The sequence below is a fragment of the Dryobates pubescens genome, chromosome 21 (assembly GCF_014839835.1).
Source record: "Dryobates pubescens isolate bDryPub1 chromosome 21, bDryPub1.pri, whole genome shotgun sequence".
Lineage (NCBI taxonomy): Eukaryota > Metazoa > Chordata > Aves > Piciformes > Picidae > Dryobates > Dryobates pubescens.
This window is the reverse complement of record NC_071632.1, coordinates 17627336-17652487: the sequence shown is the minus strand read 5'-3', so window position 1 is coordinate 17652487 and position 25152 is coordinate 17627336. Positions and strand designations below refer to the sequence as shown.

The 25152-nt window shown below is 43.6% G+C and overlaps 1 protein-coding gene across 5 annotated transcripts in view; it reads left to right on the top strand.

Annotated features, from left to right (window-relative positions):
- CRHR2 (corticotropin releasing hormone receptor 2) overlaps window positions 1–25152 on the top strand; it is a 136954-nt gene that overhangs the window by 97404 nt on the left and 14398 nt on the right. For all 5 annotated transcript variants that reach the window (XM_054171242.1, XM_009899109.2, XM_054171245.1 and 2 more), the window contains 4 exons: window positions 1615–1732; window positions 6433–6586; window positions 7799–7859; window positions 15264–15336. In XM_054171242.1, coding sequence (XP_054027217.1) covers window positions 1615–1732; window positions 6433–6586; window positions 7799–7859; window positions 15264–15336 — 406 coding nt within the window. The remainder of the gene's footprint in view (window positions 1–1614; window positions 1733–6432; window positions 6587–7798; window positions 7860–15263; window positions 15337–25152) is intronic.

The window sequence follows — 25152 nt, the reverse complement described above, 5'->3', positions numbered from 1 at the left end:
GCAGCTTTCTGTAAGCTGCAGTGGCTCATACATGGGAGGCCTTCTATTTGTTCTTCTGCTGGATTGATGTGGAATTCTTGAGAGACTTGCTTTTAGCCCTAAGACTGACTAATTGGGTCCTAGGAAAAGTGCAATAAGTGTTCTATGATAACAAAATAGTGTTTGTTGTAAGAAGGCTGGCTTGTTTGTCATGGAAAAGGCCTGAGGCAACAGTGAAGTTTGTTACTGGGTTGTGCCCTCTCTTTCTGCTGGCACTGCGATGAGCTACAGGAAGTTACAGTTGAGCAGCTTTGAGAACACCACTTTCTGTGCTTGACAGCTTCCTTTGCAAGCAGGGAGATTGCTATGTCAGATGCAAAATCCTGACCCAGTGATCCCAGGAAATGCAGCAGCTATTTGAACCCCCGTGGAAGTGTTAACAACTGAAGTGTTTACAACTGAAGTGCTCTGCATTTAGCTAAGAAGAAAACATTTAATTGAATACTCTGTAAGTGCAAACCTACAACTTGGCATCTGCCTGACTTTACTGTTTTCACAAAGAATGAGAGGACAAATGGTCTTGTGCTAGAAAACTGAATCTGTAATGAGTAACTTACTGTATAGCTTCAATGATACTTCAGTTGCAGGCGTCAGCATCATGCACTGGCTGCCTCCTGGAGCCATTTTCAGCAGCAAGCCCTGTTTAAGATGTCCCCTCTTTTGTTTTATGGTACTGTGTCTCAACTTATTGTAGCTCATATTTTACACTGTGCTCCAATCTTAGATCTGAGTAAGGGCTGGAGAAGAACTGAAATCAGAAACAAATTTTTTCTGCTGAAGGAGAGTAAGCAGCTCTATGTTGTTCAAGTGAGCTTGGCTCAGCCAGAAAACCAGGCAGTCCATGCTCTCCTGTTGTATTCATGAGTCTGAAACCTTTGAACTTCACCCAGGCAAGCCTGTTCAAGAGACTAACCACATGTAAACTATTCCAGTTTTGTCACTCCAGCACAGATATTTGTCACCAAATCTCCTTCTGTGAACATGCAGCAGACCCCAGTGCAGCCTGGTTGTTAGGCACTTGTCACTTCTGGTTGTTCTAAAGATGGAGCAGAGAGGAGCAAAAGTACTGCCCAAGGATGAAATGGCCATTTGAGTCTTTCCAGTAGAAACTGTTTCACTTGCTGAACTGATTCTGGTCAAAAAGAGGCAAATTGTTGTACCTGGCTTTGCAGAAGTTCTGCTCTGGTTTCTGGAGGAAAGGTGCATAGGAAGGAAAAGAAGCACAGGCTTTGCCATCCTCCTAGTGCTATTTTGTATTTTTGTCTTTCATGTTTATTGTGACTACACTGCAAAAGCCAAGTTTGGGCTTTGAAGTCTGCTCTGAGATCCAGAGAAGGGACCAGACCCAGATGGTAATGATAAAAGCTACAGACAGCCCTCATAGACTGTTACTGCTGACCCACTGGACAGACAAACCTTCAGTTTCATAGTGTAGGGAAGGTAATAGAGGGGGGGGAAACTGTGAGGAAATTTGCAAGTGAGCAGAATTACCTTGTTTATCTTATAGAGTCAGGAATATGTCTGTGTATATATTCACTACAGATGATGTTTTAAATGTCTCATTCCCCTGTTCAGGAGTATCAGATGCCTGCGGAATATCATCCACTGGAACCTGATCACCACGTTCATCCTGAGGAATGTGATGTGGTTTCTGCTTCAGATGATAGATCACAACATACATGAAAGCAATGAAGTAAGTGCTTGGAGGTAGCATGTCTGCCATGCAGCCTGGGAGCAGGTAGGGATGCTGAATCAGACAGAAATATTTCACCTATCCACATGCTCAGAGTGGCTTTCATCTAATCTCAAGAGGAGAAAGAAAATGAGCCTAGATTTGCTGCACTTTCATTTATTTTCTCATTAGTGAATGCCAAAGTAAAGTAAAAATCCTGCCCAAAAGTTTCTCTCTTCTTTTCATTGACCCCCAGGTGATTTCCAAATTTGGAGGCTGTGAGAGAGTATTGTGCAAGACACTGCAGTTGGTAGGTCTGGAACATTTCTGTCAGAGCATCTTGATGTGCACCTGGGTAGGGAAAGCACTGCAGAGGGCAATGTCTTCATGAAGAGAGTAAAGAAGTGTTTTATCTGTCCAGGCTCTGAGTCAGCTGCTTTGTCTGATGACAATAGGCTGCCTGTAGCCAGTGAGATCTTCAAAAGAATAAGAAATAGGACCTGAAACTACAATTGTTGCTTGTTGATATCTTTGTGGCTGTTTTCCACAAAATTCCATTGCGCCACTAACCCCTTCTTCACCGTGCCAGGCTTATGGATGAAGTTCTGTGGTATGGGCAGCATCCAGCAGCAGCTCCCTGGCTTTGAAAGGAATGTTTTGTTCCTTCACAGACCCAAACACTCCACCTCAGCTTGTGCTGCTGCTTTTTACACTAGCTTTTCTCCTTTTCTAGACCCCCTGGGGAGGACTCAACCCTTGGGACTGAACTCACTAAACTGTGGGAAAACTAACCTAGCCACAAAAAAATGCAAGGAGGAGTTTTCTGCTGCCATAGCTAGCTAAGTCAGCTTTCTGATGGGTAACCAAGAGTCAGAGACAGTTATGGGGACCTGAGAGAGCCACACAATAAAAAATGAGAAGGTTGAAGGGGTCAAGAAGTAGGCCATCTTTGCATGGCATTGAACACTCCTGAGAAGTGCAGCTTGCCACCATGCTCTCACTTCTCTTGCTCTCCCTGTTGTTGTTTACCAAAGTAACTCCCAACTGCAGATGCTTGTCTGAGTGAGGACATCGAATCAGTCCCTATGTAAGCACTCTAATGCCTCCCCCCTGTTTAGTCACCCAGCAGCCCCAGTAGTATGAGGTTTTCAGAGTGGATTAAAAGCATCCACTCCAAAAGAAAAAGCATTCTTCTTTATTTTCTTGGGGTATAAATCTACATTTCTTTGGCAAGTAGTCCATTCTCACAGTCCCTTGGCAGGAGTTTTTTTACTATTCTCTTTCCCTTAAAATATCTTTCTAGTGGAGTATTCTCCTTTTAGGGCTGTCCCCTGATATTAACCTCCATAATCAATCAAAAACTGTGTGCTGCAAGCAAGCATACACACATATAAACACACATCCCTTTCTTACTTTCTCTGGAAGAATTTGGCCTAAAGTGCCTATAGATTTTGAGCTGGTTCTATAGCTAGTATTAGTCTGTGTGGCTCCACTGGTGTTCATAGAATCATAGAATCAATAAGGTTGGAAAAGACCTCAGAGAGCATCAAGTCCAACCTATTACCTAACACCTCATGGCTAACTAAACCATGGCTTCAAGTGCCACGTCCAATCCTCCAGGGATGGTGACTCCACCAACCTGCTCTCCAGCCACTCTGCCCCAGCTTATCGTGCTGCTTGGGGTTGTTGTGGCCAAAGTGTAGAACCCTGCACTTAGCCTTATTAAATCTCATCCCATTGGCCTCTGCCTGCCCATCCAGCCTGCCAAGGTCACTCTGCTCTGTGTTGGTTTAGCATCAAACTTGGTAGAAATTAGTTGATAGTTGGACTCAATGACATTAAGGCTTTTCTAACTGAAACAATTCTATGAAAGCTTCTATGAAAGGAAATTGTTCCTGTAGAAATTAAATGCCACCCCAGGAACCTGGATATCCTATCAGCTTAATGTCAGCTGTGCACTCATCATCCTTGGTTAACCTTTCAAATGCAAGATTTGACACCTGACCTTTAATCCCATACTCTGGGACAACAAATAGAAAAGTCATTAGACCCTAGATAAAGAAGTAGTCCATGGATAACTCTGTATTATTTCTCAGTCAGGTGCTCCTTTCAGAAGATGTAGCTTCTGTTAATTCCCTGTTTGATTTATCTGCATTTCTGATGTTTTCAGACTACAGAAGCTGGTGGTGCATCAGCATTATTGAGGAGAGCTTCACCCTGCATGTTTTAGCCTCATGACAATACTGAAATTCTTAATAGAGATGTTTGCTTTCCTTTAGGAGCAATCAACTGGAGTCAGGTTTTCAGGTGCCTTTTAAGAGGTGACTGCAAAGTGCCAGGAACAAAAAATAAGCCTGCAAATGCAGGGACAGATCCTCACATGCCTCAGTTTCCATTAACTCATCTTCTTTGCAGAACACAGAGGTCTTTGGGGGAAAGTGCTTTATACAAGATTAGTGATAACTTTATGGTCTTACTGTGGTATAATTCAGTCAAAATATCACCACCAAAATCAATGGGACTGATGTCATTTGTGCTAGTTCATTATCTGATCTCTCCTGTGCTGATCAGTGGAGATGAAATAATGCAGTCACAGAAGCATCAAGGACTCAGCATGGAAATATTTTGCATGAAGTTATAACGCTGATGTCGATAAATCAAGAAGGGGATTTGCTGAAGATATCTGGAGCCTGGTGGAGAATACATGTGGGGATCAAAAACCCTTGGTCAAATAAATGAAAAGGTATACATGAATGAGTTAAGCTAATTGGCTTGTTATTTCATAGTAATAAATCCATAATTACAAAAGGAATTGTTCCAAATTCATTTTATTCTGGTTGCCTATGGAAACGATGCAGAGGGAGATCTCACTGCTATTCGTCTCTATCTGGCCCAGTATATTCCCAGCCTGCTGGCCAGTTCCACTCAGTTGTGACACAGGTTCTACAGGCTCAGGTAACATTGTTTTGTACAGTTTTTGTGGAAAAGAGCAGCTGTGGAGAGGAGCAAAACCTGTGTAAGTGTTGCAGCTGAGGGAGAGAGGGGAACAAGGGTCTAGACTTGATCTGAGGGAATTTACATGAGATTGAGGCCACAGGGAAAGCTTTAATTCAATGCTCATCCCTTCAAAAATGGAATGTGAGAATCAGAGTCTCTGGGAACTTAGTCTTGCTGGTGGGGGATCAGTCAGGAATGGAGCCAAAATATTTGCTTGATGTTAGCCAAAATTAGGGTTTGGGTTTGTTTGTGGCTTTATGTTCCTTTGCTCAAGCCAAAAGAAGAGGGGGGGGGGGAAGCAAATTTAATTTTGCTTAAACAGAGCTTGGACATACAGAATCCTCCATCCTCTTGAATTGTTTTCATTTTAATCCTCTGCTGCAGACAAAGCCAAACCAGATTTCCAATCTTAATGAAATAATAGAGAAATGAAAGTTTTAACACACCCCAAAAAGATTTCTTCTGTTTATTTCAGCTCAATAAAGAGAAGTGATGGCAACTTGAGAACAGGCTATCATTCTGTAACTCCATTTCTTATCCAATAAATTCTTAATGCACAGCATTTTGCTGCATTTAATGGTGCATCTGCTGTGCTGTTGGCTGCCTAGAGATCATCTGTGTGTACAGCATATGAAATCTGAAATAAAATTAACCAGAGGTCAAAAGTTTCAAATATTTCAGGGAGAGTTAATTAAAAGGTTGGGAAATGGTGAGACCAAAAATGACATCAGTGATACCAGCCAACACAGGTAATTAATGTCATGCTTCAGGGAATAGGCTGAATGCCTGCTTGCACAGAAAGGAATTTTCCCAGACCTCTGTGTGTAGCTCTATGGAAATTACCATCAGCAGTTACTTGTGATTTATTGATATGATCTTACCATCTGCCTCCCTATAGCTGTGTATTCCACAGCTGTGCTCTGACTGCACAGATACTCTGATTGATACAGTCAGCCTGACCAAAAAAATCCTGTTGAACTTACAGAATCACAGAATCAGCCAGGTTGGAAGAGACCTCCAAGATCATCAAGTCCAACCAATCACCCAACCCTGTCTAATCAACGAGACCATGGCACTAAGTGCCTCAGATGTGTGCAGTGATGTGACTTACAGATTGAAGGCAGGGGTAGAGGATGAAGAGGCTGATAAAAGCCCATCTTTAAAGTGAAACAAAAGCTTATCTTTAGAGTAATACAACTTTTTCCCCCTAAATCACAGCAGTGTTTCTTCTCTTTGTTGGAAATGAAGCAAAACTGTGATGCTAACTTTTACCTTATATTTTCTTGGAGATGTTCAGCAGGTGGACTATGATGCTTACACTCTTATATCATGTTTGGCTACAGCCATCTAGGCTATGGTTGTACCTCCCTGAAAGATCATGTGTAGTCAAATGACCTGCCTCCTCATGTCTTCATTCCACATGGCTGCTTCTTAAATTGCTTGCAGACTGCTGATGTGGACGTACTTCATGGCATGCTAACTTTCCAGACTTGCTCAGGTACAGGAGGTCCTGCATGCTGTGGCCAAAGCCAAGCCTCAGCAGAAAGTCACAAACATAGCTATGAGTTCCAAACTGCTCCTCAGACCTTGTGATTCCAAGTGCCAGGTATAAGTCTGCATCTCAAGAATGATTTTTGTCATTGATTTGTAAGGGAATAACAACGTCGAAGCTATTCAATGTTCTCACCATCAATTAAAACCACTCTCTTCTGTTTCCTTTCCAGCCTTGGTGTCGATGTATTACCACTGTCTACAACTATTTTGTGGTGACCAATTTCTTCTGGATGTTTGTGGAAGGCTGCTACTTACACACTGCTATAGTGATGACTTACTCCACAGACAAGCTGCGGAAATGGGTCTTCCTCTTCATAGGATGGTGTAAGTCACTTGTGTGTTCAAAATGGTGTTACATGGTACCTGGCATTAAAAGGATATAGACAAGAGCAGCAAGAACACTTGAACACTTCTAGGGATGAGGCATCCACAACTTCCCTGGGCAACCCCTTCCAGAGGGTGGTGAGGCACTGGAACAGGCTGCCCAAAGAAGCTGTGGATGCCTCATCCCTCAAATTGTTCAAGACCAGACTGGATGAGGTTTGAGCAGCCTGGTGTGTTAGGAGATGTCCCTGCCCCTGGCAGGGGAATTGGAAATAGATTATCTTTAAAGTCCCTTTCAACTCAAGCTGTTCTATGATATGGTTTGATGAATAAAGTGTAAAAATCCCACTGTGGTGAAATCTGACATTCAATCCTAACTTCATCAGAACAGCGTGAGATCAGCTCAGTTCTTCAGTGTGGTGATGAGATAAAGCTAATGGATTATTGCTGGAGCTATCTTCTTCATTTATCTCCTCAGTTAAAGGGAAAGATAACTCCCAGGCTCTGCATTTTGGTCATCCAGCAGTTCATACGACATCCTTTTCACTGTGATCAACAAAGCAGTGATCACAATCCTTCATACACTGCTGCTCAGCATGGCATGGAATGGAAAAGGTACTGTCTATACTGTGTGGACCACTCAGCCTCAAGAGACACTTCTGAGCAAGGAGCTGACTAGAAGAGAAGCCTGATTATCTGCTAGGCTAGCCTTACAGCTGTCCTTTGGACTGCTGAGGCATTTCTTCCAAGAAAACAGGCTTTAACAGAGAGTAATGTCATCTTTGTACTATGCTTGTGGCTACTCAGATGGAAAAACAGTTCATTGCATGCCCTGTTATCTCACTTCTGCTGTGTCAGCTTGGGCAAGAGCAAAGGCTGCTTCTTTTCCCAAGCTGCAACAGCAGAAGCTGGTCCCTCAGCACAGGCTTGGAACCATCTGTCAGAGCAGCAGTCCTGGTGAAAAAGAGGTAGGGCTTACAGCGGACGCAGGCTCAGTGCAAGCCATCAGTGCCTTCTCATCATGAGTAAGGTAAAAGGCATACATGAAGAAGTCTTCACAGTTGCCATGTCTGAAGTATAGGAAGATAAGACCACTTGATTCAGAGTCTTCCAGTTCATTACCCAAGACTCTTCTCACACAAATCTGAATCTACATCTGTATCATCCATCTGGATGGGTTGTGATTAACTCCTGGGTTTTTTGCTGTTGCAGGTATTCCTTGCCCAATCATCATTGCCTGGGCCATTGGCAAACTGTATTATGAGAATGAACAGTAAGTAATGTTAAGATTTGTGTTTCTGTGGCTCTCTAAATTAATTAAGGAACGCCTGCAGGCTGAGCTGGTAATTTAGAAATAAGACTGATTGATAGGAAAGAGGAAAGGTCACACCACCTCCATCCAAATCCAGACCATCTCAAATTTCAGAGCACCACTTGAGTCATCTCCTGGAAATACCTTTCCCAAATACCATTGGCCAAGCCCTGAAGCTCTCATCTGATAGCTTTATACGTGATTTACAGTCAGGGCAATCTCCTTCAATGGGAATTTTGCTTGAGCAAGACCTTGGTAAAAGCTACAGCCGAGTGCTAAAGGATTTAACCTTCTGGATGTGCAGAATTCGGTTGACAGGCTGCCAAGAGTAGTCTTATGACTGGAATTTTTGCATTTCTCTTTCTGGCTTTTCCAGTTGGAAGCAGCTACTGCATGAAATTGAAAAATGTGGGAGATAAAGAGGCATCTGTGTTTGGGGAAATCTTCCCCCCAAACATTGATATAGATCAGCTTATACTTACCAACTGGTGTTTGGATCAATGTCTATTATCTGTTACATCTCTCTTCCCTATCCTTAAAAGAATTCTTTTCTCCATGAATCTGCTTTTCATATGACCACATTGTCTGTCTCTCTGTAGTACATCTGATTAAGTATGTCTACCTTGTAGGTGTCTGCATCTGCACTAATCTGTGCTCTCATGATCAGCAGTGATCAGTCAAAACAGTAAATGCAGTCTGGGGTGAATTTCATCTCATCTGGAGAAGCCTAAAGCAGGTTGGATAAATTAGACTTACATGCACTGGTTTTCCTGACTGGAAGGGAGTTGGATTGGATGGGGAGGAATTATGTGATGGGCTAAGTTCCTTTCCTCCCCACAAACTTTTGAAACCCTGACCAGTCTCTCTTCTGTAGCCCTAATGGTGACCGTGGAGGTGATGAACTGGTCACCTTTAAACATCACAAAGCAAAATAACCCAAACTTGTGTCTTGAAACCTGGAGAGGCAAAACACCAGATCCTTTATTCATGCTGATGCACATTAAACATTCTTGTTCTGCATAAGTTCAGCACTGAGGTTTGAGCACCGCATTTGGGAAGGCTGCTCAATACTGCCAAAAGAAATACTGAAGAGTAGGGCCCCTGATAGAAACACGCTGGCGTGGCGCTGCACACAAGGTGGATAGATGGAGAAACCACTGCATCATCTGTATCACTGCTTCCTTTCCTCATCACTCCAAATGTGTTGTGCATTGAGAAAGTGCAGAATTTGGTTTCTGCCCACCACAGTGTGAGGTGTGGTGGCCTGGAGCCTCAGTGTTGCATTCACTTATTGCTAGTGCTGGGGCCAAGATTCACGTGATTTACTCTGCTTGAGAAATGGAGGCTGGATGCTTCAGGAGTGCCAGTCCTTTGATCCAGCACATACACCCAGGCAGCCAGAGCTCTTGTAAATGAAGAGCTGATAAGGACATTAAAGCTCTAAGGCAAAGGGCTGTTAAATGAAATCTGCCTTTTGCATTTGCACATGGAGAGGAGACTCAGTAAAATAAATGAACCCAAATAAAAGGAGATAAATAACTTGCTGAGGGCCTGTCAATTGCCATAAATATTCAGTCATCTCAAGCATTAATGTATGTGGTTCTTCAGATTAGTTCCTGCTCACTGCCTCCCAGGCTCAGGAAGGGAACAGGTTGTGCTAATCAGCCCAGCTGAAGCACAGGATGAATACATGTGTGTGAGATGTGCACATGTGTGTGTTTAACTTAGTTATGGTCTGTTCTTGTCTCCAGTCTGCCAGCCCCTGGGACAGTTTGGACTAAACTTCCTGGCATTTACAAAATCCTTTCACTGTGCTGGGATGATAGAGAAATCATGCTTTGCATCTGAATTCTGTAACTGTGTGCAAATGTAGACAGATGAGATAAAACTAATCCCTGGCTTGGAGAAATAATTGCTGCCGGGATAATGGAGTATCTCTCATATGAGGAGAGGCTGCAAGCGTTGAGAGTGTTTAGCCTGGAGTCAAGAGAAGGCTCAAGGGGATCTTATCAGTGCTTATAAATACCTTATAGGAGGATATGAAGAAGGTGGATCCAGACACTTGGGTTGGTGCCCAGTGACAGGGAAAGAGGCAACAGCTCAAAGTGAAACACGTAAAATTACATATGAACACCAGGAAATACCTTTTTACTGTGAGGTCGAAGGATGGTCCCCAGGGAAACTGTGCAGTCTTTGTCCTTGGAACTTTCAAAAGCCAGCTAGGCACAGCTTTCAGCAATCAGCTTCAGCTGATTTTGCTTGGGGCAGAGGGATGGACTTAGTTTCCAGAGGTCCCTGCCAACCTTGGCTGCTCCGTGAAAACAGGCTGCTCTCCACAGCTGGCCTAGCTGATGTGCTCTGCTGTTCTTGACCCCTGGGGAAATGATGCTATTGCCAGACCTAGCAACCTGCACCCGTGGAAAACAACAGCTCCTAAGACTGTTTGGGTATCCCCATGGACAGCCCAAAATTCAGGAGGAAGTGGGGAACTCCTCCATCTGAGTAAGCATTTCAGCTGTAGCCTGAGGTTGAACTGGGATTCACGTTGTGTAGCTCATAGTAGTTTAAAAGCTGAAAATAGCACATAGGAAGACTGTTAAGAAAATGCCTCAACCAACTCCTTAATTTTTTTTTCCTCAATTTCGTACCTCCTAGAGACTATGTTCTGCACAGTGAGTCAAATATAATTGGTACTGTGGCAAATACCCTGCCTGGGGCATAGCAGTTCTTCAGCAAAAACCTGACAGCTCTGCAAAAAAACACTGCTGCTAAGTCTCAATAAAAAAACCAAACCCAAAACACACAACTGATTAAGAATTATTGTAGCCATTTCCTTGATGGAGAGTTGGTTAAAGGGAAGAACATTAGTAAGATCTAATTAACAATAATGATAAAACCATGGTGGGTTTTGTTGTGTAAGGAACTATGAAGAACATTAATTAGTGCTGTTCAGTAGAGGAATGTTTACATCTCTGAGTCTAATCAGGTCTGTCTTCCTAAATTGTGCTCTTCAATTGTCCTTTTTTAGCCTGGAGAAGAGGAGGCTCAGGGGAGACCTCACTGCTGTCTACAACTACCTGAAGGGAGGCTGTAGCCAGGTGGGGGTCAGTCTGTTCTCCCAGACAACCAGCAACGGAATGAGGGGACCCAGTCTCAAGTTGTGCCAGGGGAGGTTCAGGCTGGATATTAGGAGGAAGTTCTTCACAGAGAGAGTGATTTGCCATTGGAATGTGCTGCCCAGGGAGGTGGTGGAGTCACCATCCTTGGAGATCTTCAAGAAAAGCCTGGATGAGGCACTTAGTGCCATGATCTAGTTGATTGGATAGGGCTGGGAGATAGGTTGGACTGGATGATCTTGGAAGTCTCTTCCAACCTGGTTGATTCTATGATTCTAATATTCAGGGAGTGCTTGTTTATTCTTTCAGAGGTAAAAGCAAGCAAACAAACAAACCAGCTTTTATTTAACACTGATAGCATTAAAATTCTGATGCACCAAGTCATTGTCAGTGGCTTGATTTCCCTTTCTGGTATTAAAGAAATAAGGCAGTGCTGATTTTCTTGCCCAAATAGCAGCTTATGTTGGATTTAAAGTAAGAGTTAAGATGACTGAGAGAAATGTTTGCAATTCCTCAGTTAAGGTCCCAGTTTGAACACTTAGACTGTACATGTGAAGTACAGCTAATCAAATGCAGACTTTTTCAGTATCACCTGCAATTATCTGTCCTCTCCCACTTACTATCCTGTTATATTAGAAATGTGTGTATATATACATAAAATATATATATTAATATAGATTTTATGTATATATATTAGACATTTTATCCTGAGATATTAGCAATTTTTAATAACAATGTGGCAGTTCTATTCTGTAGCCTAATGAGATGAACAGCATCCTAGAGATGCTGCTTTGTGGTTTGTTACAGCTACAAAGGGAACCTGGAGCATCAGGCTCCCCTGCAGATGCCTGTGTTGTGGAAGTCTCCCTTTGGCCACAGCCTTGTTTCTTTGGATTGTCTGGAAGTGTCTGTAACACACACAATGCTTCACTCAGTGCAACCTTGGTCTAATGCTGAGCTCCAGATAATTAATGCCAGCACTTTGCTCTGCAGTATGGTCTTAATAGTTAAGCAATATTTAAATTCCAAAGAGCAGTGAGCAGCCTTTGCACTGGAAGCTCATTTGTGCTTCACCAGCTCTGTTCCAAATTCTCTGCTGACTTTTCCTAGCCCACTAATTTCTGCAACATGCCTCAGTCTGTTTCTTATTAGTCCCTCTGTTAGGTTCCTCTGCTCAAACAGCCAGCTTCCCAGAAACTCCTCTTCTACCAGCACCTGGTTCTCTGTGTTTCAGGCAATGTATAATAATTCTCCCAAAATGCCCTTCAAAAAACCTCTCTCAAATGCAGGTCTTGCAAGTTCTGGAGAGTTGTGTTTCCTGCCTTGGCATATTTTCTATGTATTTTTTTTCCATATCTTTCCATCACCATAACTAAAAAAAACACAAACAGAAAAATCAATTTCATTCGTGTAAGACTGCCCTGGGGAGTTTTTCTTGGATGATAACTTAGCTGGAGGAAGTATCTTATTCCAAGTCTTGCTCTCATCACCAGATTCTGGAAGATTACTTGCAAAATTAGCAGTGCACAGCAATTTGCTGTCTGTGCACCAGGGAATGGTTTGTATTTCTGAGGTATTTAAAGCTCTTTCCTTCACTTGGAACATAAAAGATGTAGAAATTCAATCAAGTAATAGAATGGAATGGAATGGAATGGAATGGAATGGAATGGAATGGAATGGACCAGACCAGGTTGGAAGAGACCTTCAAGATCATTGTGTCCAACCTATCATCCAACACCATCTAATCAACTAAACCAAGCACCCCATCAAGTCTCCTCCTAAACACCTCCAATGATGGTGACTCCACTACCTCCCTGAGCAGCACATTCCAATGGGCAATCACTCTGTGTAGAATTTCTTCCTAACATCCAGTCTGAACCTCCCCTGGCACAGCTTGAGAACGTGTCCTCTTGTTCTGGTGCTGGTTGCCTGGGAGAAGTGACCAGCCCCTGCCTGTCTACAACCTCCCATCAGGTAGTTGTAGAGAGCAATAAGTTCTCCCCTGAGTCTCCTCCAGGTAAGCAACCCCAGCTCCCTCAGCCTCTCTTCATAGGGCTTGTGTTCCAAACCCCTCCCCAGCTTTGTTGCCCTTCTCTGGACACCTTCCAGCATCTCAACATCTTTCCTAAACTGAGGGACCCAGAACTGAACACAGGACTCAAAGTGTGGCTTAACCAGTGCAGTGTACAGGGGCAGAATGACCTCCCTGCTCCTGCTGGCCACACTGTTCCTGATTCAGGCCAGGATGCCATTGGCCCTCTTGGCCACCTGGGCACACTGCAGGCTCATGTTCAGCCTACCATCGACCAGTACCCCCAGGTCCCTCTCTGCCTGGCCGCTCTCCAGCCACTCTGACCCCAGCCTGTAGCACACAAAGCACACAAAATCACATTGTGTGATACTGATTGTGTTCCTAGATACCTGCTGCTCAGCATTTCTTTGCAGTGAGTTCAGAGAGTGCATTTTGCAGTGGTCAAACAGCTCCTTCTGGTTTAGCAATCAACACTCTTTGGAGAAAGGCTTGGGCAGCATTATGTGATTCCAAATAATTTCATCTGAACCATAGCTTTCCTCAGTCTTGGTTTATGTGCCTTCAGCTCATGTGGTCATGCCCTACAGACTGCAACCACTTTGAGGCCACAAGTATTATTTCCTGCATGCTTGTAAAAGTGCAAATCTGCACCTGTCTCCATGCTCTCCCTGGCTCAGGAATTATCCTTGTTTTCATGTCTCCAGTGGCACTAAGCTTATGTTTTGTCACATTGCCATAATTTTTGCTGTGTAGACTTGTTATGTGATACCCACAAAAAGGGGGGAGGGGGTGGGGGGTGGAACCTCACAGACACTTGAACTCCAGAATCTTCTCCCTAAGAGGTCTGGAACTCCACTGACCAAAACTTTAAGTCATTGTGATAATAAGGTTGTATCTGCTTAGTGGATCCAGGTTCCAGACCATGTGGCTCTATCTGCAATATTAATTTATCTGGGCTTGGAATCATTCCTAGGGCTGGAGTCAAAATAGCATGAAGTAGTTCACATCCATATTTTTAAACCCTCTTGGTATCCAAATTGGGGTAGCTGCAGTTTGTAGAATATTGGGAACATCCTCTGGCTGATGCTAGCTCTAGATTTGTTCCCCAGGAATAGTTTCAAGCTGGCTGTTGTTTAGCCTGTGCCAAAACTGCATCAAGGAAAATGTAACGGTGTGATTGAGTCCAGACCTGAGCCTGGTTGCAGATTAATTGACTGACATAAATAAAACTGATTTATTAACTCTCAGCTAAGAGAATGGAGTGAATGTCAGTGTGGAGTGCTGTGGGATCACAGGCTTAGTCCATCATATAACACAGCAGGGAGAAGAACACTTGTAATTGGTAGAAATCCAGACAGCAATTCATCACACATGACACATCCAGCCTCTGCTAGTTCCAGGCCCTTCAGTTTACCTTTGGTTTCTCTTAACCTGAGTTGATTTCCTTTGGGTGATGTTGGACCAGTTATTTGCTAGCTTCATATTAATTCTGTGCTGTATGCTGGACTTGGTGGTCACCAGCTTGGTTCAGAGACTATGGGATCAACTCCTTATTCATTCAGTACAGTATTTAGACAGCATTTCCTTACAGCTTGAGACATACTTGTTCAAAGTCACAGCCCTTACTTCATGGAGTTTAAATGTCTCTGAGCACTGCCATAAAAACCAGACTTTTTTTCCGCCTTTCAGCCCTTTTCAGACTCAGCAGGACACATCTTCTGCATGCCCCTTTACAGCAGGTTCTCACATTCCTTAGAAATACTTACATGGGCAATAGCCAGAAACATAGTGGGAACACAAATGGTCTAATTGGAGGGGAAAATGGGGCTTAGATCCATGGGCAAAGAAAAGGTGACTTTGTAGCAGAAAACTTCACCACTTGTTGATCATGTGTATAATTAAACAACTGTGTATACACCATGTGCATAATTAAACAGTGGTGAGACACTGGAACTGATTGCCCAGGGAGGTGGTGGAAGCCTCACCTCTGGAGGTTTTCAAGGCCAGGCTGGATGTGGCTCTGAGCAACCTGATCTAGTGTGCGGTGTCCCTGCCCATGGCAGTGGGGTTGGAACTGGATGATCCTTGAGGTCCCTTCCAACCCTAACAATTCTGTGATTCTAACATCTCACTCTGGTGTCCTATGGTAGCACAATCTCAAAGAAGTGCATTCTCCTTTATAAATTATTTTCTTTCTATTTGTTTTCTTTCTTACAGGTGCTGGTTTGGAAAGGAGCCAGGGAAATACATTGACTACATATATCAAGGACCAGTGATTCTTGTTCTTCTGGTGAGTGTGTGTGGGTAGAAGGACACTGCCACCTCCCATTGAGGGATAATTTGATAGACTTTTGTGATGTTCCACATTTGCTTTTATGTTAAATAAGACACAAACAAGGTCAAACATCTTCAGTTGTTCTCTGAAGCTGACCTTGTTTGTGCCATGGTAGCTAACACTGCAAGTCAGAATTGCAGTGATCTGGTTTTGGCTGTTTCCTTGAACTTAGGCCATTCTTTCCTCCTGCCTCTGTAATGCTGTTTGTGTTCCTTTGTGCAATGTTTTCAGCTGTGGGAAGGAAAGATGTTCTAAACCAGGTGGTTACAACATCTGCTCATCCACTTGAGGCTTTTGAGAGCTAGGGCCATTCCATCATGCACATTGATTAGAAAAATACAGTCATCAAGTTAAGGAACTGATATATTCATCTACTTCTACAAGTTAAGGAACTGGTACATTGACCTGCATCTTCCACATCCTCATCACTGCTGTGTGTTTGTTGGCTTTCTTGTTGTAGTTTCCTTTCCAGTGCTGCCTACAGTTAAGAGGCTGTTTATGTGTTTACCCAACACTCTGTCTCCTGTGCCAACCAACAGAAGGCAGAAGAAGAAGGAAGCTCGTTCATAAACCATTTTGAGCCTTCAGCTGAAGTGGAGGAATGCTTTCCCAGAAAATAACTGGGTGTGGATGGAAAAGATGAGGCTTTTAGAAAGGACAGTGCTGACAAACCTGATTCTGCCCTTTCATTCCTTTGTGATAAAGGCCACCTAGGACGAAAGCAGGTGTCCTAACAGAGAATTCACAGTGGGGTCTCCTCTCTTAGGAAACCAAGACTCAGTGCAGATGTCCCTTACACCACTCCAACACCCATGGAAAAGGTGCAAATGCTCTAGAGCAGGCATTTGCTGCCAGCTTTCTCAAAGATAAGAAGTGTTTTGCTCTCACCTTGTCATTGCTGTGCCTTTCATGTGATTCATCACCCAAAAAAAAGCTTCTCTGTTGCCTAGGAAGCTAGCTACTAATCTGAATGTTCCATAACCTGAAATCAGGAGAGTTAATTTCTGTGTTAATTGTTAAGATGCAGCATACCTGAAAAGAGGGGGAAAAAAATACACAGTATCAGTCTGGTTTTATGTAAGAATTCTTTCCTTTATGTTTTAAGGAGAGAAATACAATTGATGTGATACACACAATATAATTGTGAGTCACCAAGGGAGCCATCCCCAAACCCACAAGCAGCCTCACAGTAAATTAACTCACTGATACAGAGACTAACTCACAAACAAATGCTGTTTAGACAACACAAGGTAGCAGCTTTGCAATACTTGCAGCATTTTGTTTTCCTGTCACTACCTGGAAGTCTGTAAATTATCATAACCCCTTTAGTCATCAAGATCTGTAAAGTCCTTGGGTGGCATCGCCGACAGATAGCAGAGGTAGCTTAGAGTCATGATAATGGCTTTGTTCTCCCCAGAACAGCACTTCCTATTTAACATTTCCCCTTTAAAGATCCAAAAAAAGGCACCAAAAATGGGGGTACAGTGCCTCATTATATACAGGTCATTATATCTGCATCTAATTTAGAGCAACCTGGAGAGCCCCCCTAAAATGAGCCAACAGCTATACTGAACTCATGTTGTTTATTGAACCTTTCTACATTGGTTTGCACTTGAGCTCTAATTAAAACACTAATGAGTTAACAGTAATTGCACTGTGGGGTGGAAATCATCTGATACTATTAAGAGAAGAAACATGAGGGCAAGCCCACCCTTCCCTCTACCAAAAACACAACTGGACCTCATAGAATCTTCTTGGCTTGTGAAGTCCTGCTCTGCTTGCCTGAAGAGCTGATCTTTCACTGCTGCTTTAAGGAGTCTCTTTCACAGTCTTCCTGATCATGACCATCCACCACATTATGCCTCACTCTGCATAATGACATCTCATTATTCCTGATCAGGTAGCATATTCCAGCACTTTGCTTTGTGCCAAAGGGAACTATTGTGGTGTCTGTGACCTTTGCAAGGCAAACCTCTGTGACAAAAGGCCCTGTCTGAGTATCAGGTCAGGACAGTATGAGAGTCATTTGAGGGCAGAATGACAGCCTATAATGCTCTAGCTAAAATGACTGATCTGGTGCCAATTTGGATTACTTAATCTTGGAGTGGGTTTTACCACATTGCATAACAATGCCAAGTCTAAACAGCATAACATTTGTATTTCCTGGGAATGAAGAGGAGCAAACATTCTAGGAAGCACGGAAGTATGAGCTTTCTGTGAACCATAAAATGGGAAAGCCTGGCAGAAATTAACAAAATCAATCCTAGTTGCCCATTAAACTCTAGAGGAGCTTATTGGCTTCCCATTCAAACTCCTGAGCTTAAGGAAATCTGCAAAGCAGCCTCCACAGTCAACATTCCCTCTGTTGTGGAATGTTTTGGCTCTTTCACCTTGCTAAGAGACATAAATTTTGTCTCAACTGGAATTTGGGGTTTGTGACAGAACATTTTTATGCCTGAAATCTTTCACTGAAAAGTTTCTTTTGGTTCAAGAGAGCTTCTGGGTTTGCGCCTTCAGATTATAACTGATAAGTGCCAAAACAGATGGTCCAAATGCTTTTTGGATCACTGGCTTATAACTCCATTTTGGGGCTCTGAATTTTCATCTCAATTTAGAAATGGCAACACCAAAGCTCCAGAGCCCTGGCAAGCTAAGACAACTACTTCTTTCCCATCTGTAGCTGGAGAGGGTCTTCTTCCAGCAGTAAGGCTATTGTATAAGCTGTTTTATTCTGTCTTCAAGACCTTACCTTTGGATTCATTTTTTAGACCAATAAATATCAAAGGGAAAATCCTTAGTTCTATTTTATGTTATGAAGCAGAAAACAGCTATGAAGAGAAAGGAATAAAAATATCATGTGTGATTAAAGGTAAATAAAAAGGATGCACTCCCTGCCATCAGGACTTCCCTTTAATGTCCATTCATCAGTCTCCATTGATGGAACTGATGTGTGGGTTTTGGTAGAGCTGTCCAGTTCTGAGACAAATTAATTTGTTGACACACAGCTCCAATAATAACAAGAAAGCCCTTGGACAAATAACTGTGTACTTTGCTAGCCAGGGTGCAGAGGCTCTTTTCTTGGAAAACTCACTTTGCAGTAGCTGGATCTACCTTTGAAAAGCTACTAGAGATATATATGGAATAAACACCAGAGGCTTCATCTTCTTTGCCTGTGGATCAGAATCAGTGTGGTTGTCACTGGAACTCTCCAGTTGGAGAAATCCAGCTGGGAAAAAAAAACACTAAAGCAAAAAGCAGCTCCATTTTCATTTCAAGAGCTTCAGCTTTTGCAGGCCATGTGCAGCAGCCCATTTTCTCTTTGTTTCCCAGGCTGTGTCTTCTCTCCTGAATGAACCCTAAACTATCATCTCTCTGAGCTGTGGTACCAGGCCCAGCGTGTACAAATGGACAGTAACAATTCATCTGATTATGCTATGAAAATTGATCTTCAGATTAGGCCTCTCTGAGTGCTACTAAAAGGTCTTACTGAGGCAAATGTTCTTCTGAAATGAGTGCTCTTTTAAAAGAAGCCATTAAAACTGAGCACGCTGCAATGTGTTTCTGCTAGGCAAAACCAGAAGGTATCTCCATGTTACCACTTTTGCCTGGCCAAGTTCTGCCTTTGAGAGGTTGTCTTAGTCAAATCTTAAAGATCTCCCAGAGAAACTGTCATAGAGGCAAAAGGGGACCCTTGAGGTCAGTGCCTCAAAGTATTTTTTAAGCTTTCATGTAGTGTCACAGATCCTCAGTAGACGCAGGCACATTCATTCAGCTGAAGCTTGGATGGGATACCCCTGCACAATCCGAAGATGATTTGTGTGTGCAGCTGGTTCAAGTCCAAAAACAATTTATCCAAAACCACTTATTTAAAATACAGAGTCATAGAATCAACCAGGTTGGAAAAGACCTCAGAGCTCACTAAGTCCAATCTATTACCTAATACCTCCTGACAACTAAACCATGGCTCCAAGTGCCACATTCAAGCCTTTTTTGAACACCTCCAGGGACGGTGACTCCACCACCTCCCTGGGCAGCACATCCCAATGGCCAATTACTCTGTCTGTGAAGAATTTTCTCCTCACCTCCAGCCTAAACTTCCCCTGGTGCAGCTTGAGACTGTGTCCTCTTGTTCTGGTGCTGGTTGCCTGGGAGAAGAGACCAACCCCCACCTGGCCACAACCTCCTTTCTGGTAGTTGTAGACAGCAATAAGGTCTGCCCCGAGCCTCCTCATATGTCAAATGAATGACTGTTGAAAGGTGCCTATTCCTCTCTGCTAAGTATAAATAGAGGGGGGATAAGAAGCTTTTATCTTCACTGGGTGATGGAATCGCTTTACAGGCAAGGCCAAGGTGCTTGACTTTTCTCTCTTAGGTAGCTAATCCAGCATGGGGAAGAAATAGTTATTCTTTCCCCTAAAGAAGCCTGCGGGGTGAAGTCAGTAAGAGGAGCTTTGTGTGTAACAAGCCAAAGGCAGCCCTTGTGTCCTTTCCAGGTGTGGTGACAGCTGTGGAAAGTAGCCACAGTGTGAGAAAGTGGAAAACCAAGCCTTGAAAGGGCTGCATGCAACATCCACAGATTCTAAAGCCAGAAGATGTGAGGTTTCTAACCTGGAGAAGAGAAGGATCAGAGGTGACCTCATTGCCCTCTACAACTACCTGAAAGGTGGTTGTAGACAGGAGGGGGTTGGTCTCTTCTCCCAGGCAACCAGCACCAGAACAAGGGGACACAGTCTCAAGTTGTGCCAGGGGAGGTTTAGACTCGAGGTGAGGAAAAAGTTCTTCACTGAGCGAGTCATTCGTCATTGGAATGGGCTGCCCAGGGAGGTGGTGGAGTCGCCGTCCCTGGAGGTGTTCAAGGGGAGATTGGACGTGGCACTTGGTGCCATGATCTAGTTGTGAGGTCTGTTGGAACAGGTTGGACTTGATGATCCTTGGGGTCTCTTCCAACCTTAGTTACTGTGATACTGTGATACTGTGTGATACTATAGGATTCTCCTGACTCGATTATCCCTTTTGCATCCCAGCCATCCTCTCTTGGCCTAACACATCTGACACATTTCTCCTGTACTGTCCAGCCATCCCAGAATGTTCTACTTAACCCCGTCCCATTCACCATCCCTTTTCAAACAGACAAGGCTCTGGTTTGCAGAGAAAGACAGACCAGCTTCCCATGTGACTTCTTTCCACCCTCATTCCCTTGGAGCAAGTTTCTTTTTGCTTTTCAAGCAAGTTTATTTGCTTTTTAAATTTGCTCCCTTCCTCCTCATGAGCTGCTGAAGAGTAGGACTCCCTGTGACACTGAGGGTTGTAAAGATGAAACCGAGATGAAATTGAGTTAATGGATTAGATCCATTCAGGAAAGAGATTGAGGCAGAGATGAGTCTCTAATGCCTGTCTCAGAAAGTCCTCAGAGCTATCCATTGCTGAAAGCTAGGACTCTGGACTTGGGCAGTGTCATTAAGTATTTGTCCTCCCACACTTTCTTTACCCATCAAGTAATGCCTGGTGATCAGACAGCTGGGTGACAGGTCTGACATTTGTCCTCTGGTGTCTAGCAGGGCTTTGATGGGCAATTTAACTTTATTTATTAATGAATGAATTGACATGGCACTTCAGAACATGGTTTAATGGCCGTGGTGGTGGTGGTAAGTTAATGGTCGGCTCAATGATCTTAAAGGTCCTTTCCAACAGAAACAATTCTATGATTCTGTGATTAGATGGTATCAAAGTCTAACTGTGTGAATAAATGTCAGGTGTGGAGTTAGGTCCAGTTTAAACTTGGGAGCCTCCTTAAAAAAATCCAGGGGATTTTGGATCCATGTTGCCATTTACAGAGCAGTCATTTGTGAGGATCAGAAGAGGAAACACAATTCCAAAGCCTGAGTTTATTTCTGCAGTTAGGTAAGGTGGAATTTAGGAGCAGTGTTTCTGGAGTCTTGGTTGAGCCCTGGGAAAGGTTTTCTGTAAAAGAGTTATTACTGTCATATTGAAGTGCCAAATGGATTAAGGCAGCCAACCATTAACCAAAGAAGTTTTCTGTTCTGTTAAGCTATTCCAGAAGTCAGTGTGACTTTGTATTCACAGCTGTTCCGTTGGGAAATGTTAAGTATATCAAGGTAGGATTTATTTAATCCAACTCAAAGGACAGATCTTTTTGCCTAAACAGAGGTGCATAGCAGCAGCTAGAAATTCCCCTTCTGGACTGGTGAATCACACTTCTGCAATTCAGCTGCAGAGAAGATCAAAAATCCTTAATTTTTCTGCTGCAGCCTGTGGCAGTTGTAACTTCCAGTGCCCTGCTGCCACATCAAAGCAGGACTCATGAAACTTGAAATGCTTTCTCCAGTCCAGTTCATCATGTTAATCCCATGTGATTAGTCTTACTTATACTTGGAACTTGCACTTGCCCCACAGGCTATAATTCCAGCTGGCACCTGCCATTACAGTTGCAAAAAGTGGCAGGTTTTGGATTTCTGCCTTTTATTGTATCCTCGATAGAAATATTCCAAAGCTTGCTCTGAGCTGATGAGGAGCCCCCAGTTTTGGTAGCAGAATTTTAGAGGCAGAAGTTTTCTTTCTGTGGGTGGGTGAAGGACACCTCCATCCCCCTCCTTTCTGTCATTGGGGAATAGAATAGAATAGAATAGAATAGAATAGAATAGAATAGAATAGAATAGAATAGAATAGAATAGAATAGAATAGAATAGAATAGAATAGAATAGAATGGAATGGAATGGAATGGAATGGAATGGAATGGAATGGAATGGAATGGAATAGAATAGAATAGAATAGACCAGGTTGGAAGAGACCTTCAAGATCATCGCATCCAACCCATCAACCAATTCAACCCACCTGATCAACTAACCCAAGGCACCAAGCACCCCATCAAGTCTCCTTCTGAACACCTCCAATGGTGGTGACTCCACCACCTCCCCAGGCAGCCCATTCCAATGGGCAATCACTCTCTCTGTATAGAACTTCTTCCTAACATCCAACCTAAACCTCCCCTGGCGCAGCCTGAGACTGTGTCCTCTTGTTCTGGTGCTGGCTGCCTGGGAGAAGAGACCAACCTCCACCTGTCTACAACCTCCCTTCAGGTAGCTGTAGAGAGCAAGAAGGTCTCCCCTGAGTCTCCTCCAGGCTAAGCAACCCCAGCTCCCTCAACCTCTCCTCATAGGGCTTGTGTTCCAAACCCCTCACCAACTTCGTTGCCCTTCTCTGGACACACTCCAGCAAGTCAACATCCTTCCTAATCTGAGGGGCCCAGAACTGGACTCAGGACTCAAGGTGTGGCCTAACCAGTGCAGCATACAGGGGGAGAATGACCTCCCTGCTCCTGCTGGCCACACTGTTCCTGATCCAGGCCAGGATGCCACTGGCCCTCTTGGCTGCCAGTCACCAATGTGAGGAGCTTGAGATTCATGTCCAACCAGCGACATCGAGCCGGTTTTGTCTCTGATAAACAAAGGGAGAACCGGTTTACTTCAGTTCTTAGATGTGACAAAGACAATTCCAGCAGGAGCAAAACCCACAAACTGCACTGCTTCACTTATTTCTTACACTCCCTCAGGCCCTGCTCTGCTAGTGAAGTAATTTCAAAACCTGTCACTTGTTAGCTCCTGGAGCAGCACTTTTGTAACTCACATAATAAGTGTTTAATGTACACGGTTCCCAGTGCTGCCAGTCTCCCAGTGTTTATTCAGGTGCTTATTGAACCATTTGCTACAAACAGAGTTACAGTAACCACAGGGAAAGGCAGGATGGATGCCAAGATCCTGTAATCATTGCAATAAACCACACTGCACAGGAAAATCAAATAAATAAATAAAAACCCCCCAAACAAACCAGGGGCGTATTTTGAGAGCACCTTTAAACTGCCAGCTGTGCTGCAGCCTTCATAAATAGTGGGAAATCAATCACAGAATTGTTTCATTCACAGACTGCAAAATGCCAGGAACCCTGGGACTCTGGAAATGCAAGCGAGATAAATATCTCCTCCAAGCGTAGGTTGTGACCTCAAGCACTCCTGAGATAACAGTTGTGTAGTTCTGACCAAGTACATAGAATCATGGGATTGTTAGGGTTGGAAGGGACCTCAAGGATTATCCAGTTCCAACCCCCCTGCCATGGGCAGGGACACCTCAGACTACAGCAGGTTGCTCACAGCCACATCCAGCCTGGCCTTAAAAACCTCCAGGGATGAGGCTTCCACCACCTCCCTGGGCAACCTGTGCCAGTCTCTCACCACCCTCCTGGTGAAAAACTTCTTCCTCCTAACATCCAATCTGAATCTACCCAGTTCTATTTTTTTTTCCATTCCCCCATCAACAATATTGAAGCAGATCAGTATGTTGTAAGCTACACAGAAAGCATTGCAATGGGCTGCCCAGGGAGGTGCTGGAGTCACCATCACTGGAGGTGTTTAGGAAGAGACTGGATGGGGTGCTTGGTGCCATGGTTTAGCTGATTAGATGGTGTTGGGTGATAGGTTGGACTCGATGATCTCAAAGGTCTCTTCCAACCTGGTTAATTCCTATTCTATTCTATTCTATTCTATTTTATTCTATTCTATTCTACTCTACTCTACTCTACTCTACTCTACTCTACTCTACTCTATTCTAGCCTATCCTTTATGTGTTGAAAGCCACCCAAAACTTGCTTGTAGGTGCCAAGTCTTTCTGCTGACCACAGTTTACAAATCAGAGTCTTCTTTTCAGGTTTCCTTGTGTGTTGTTTTTTGTTTTTTCTTTCCTGTTTACATGGAGAGGAAGCTTACATAAGAAACTCAGCAGCAGATGCTCCAACAACAGTAATTAAAGCAAATCTCAGTTCTCAGTGATGAGATGGTAACAAAAATAATAATTACCTAGCTCAGCAGAGTGAAAAGGGAAGCAGTAAATCTATCATCTCACCTTTGAAGGAAATGGGGAAAAAAATGCATTTTTCAGGTATGATTCATCCACTCTTGAAGTGCAATATATAGCCTCCACCAAATACAAAGGGAGTCCAGCATGACTCACTTGTTCAGATCTCTGCAATGCAGCCTTGCACTCAGTCTCAGGACTCTACCCAACCCTTAGAGTCTGCTGCAGAATTGGCAAAGGGTTCCAAACACCTGTCATAGCCACATGGCCCAGGGCTGCCAAATACTCTGTGCAGGGAGAATAGAATAGAATAGAATAGAATAGAATAGAATAGAATAGAATAGAATAGAATAGAATAGAATAGAATAGAATAGAATAGAATAGAATAGAATAGAATAGAACCGAACCAGGTTGGAAAAGACCTTTGAGATCATCAAGTCCAACCTATCACCCAACACCATCTAATCAACTAAACCATGGCACCAAGTGCCTCATCTAGTCCCCTCTTAAACACCTCCAGTGACGGTGACTCCACACCTCCCTGGGCAGCACATTCCAATGGCCAATCTCTCTTTCTGTGAAGAATTTCTTCCTAACATCCAGCCTAAACCTCCCCTGGTGCAGATTGATACTGTGTTCTCTTGTTCTGTTGCTGGTTCCCTGGGAGAAGAGACCAACCCCCACCTGGCTACAACCTCCCATCAGATAGCTGTAGACAGCAATAAGGTCTCCCCTGAGCCTCCTCTTCTCCAGGCTAAGCAACCCCAGCTCCCTCAGCCTCTCTTCATAGGGCTTGTGCTCCAAACCCTTCCCCAGCTTTGTTGCCTTCAATGGGCACAGCCAGGGACAGCTTTGTTGCCTTCAGTGGGCACAGCCAGGGACAGGTGCAAAGAGCCAAACATATCCC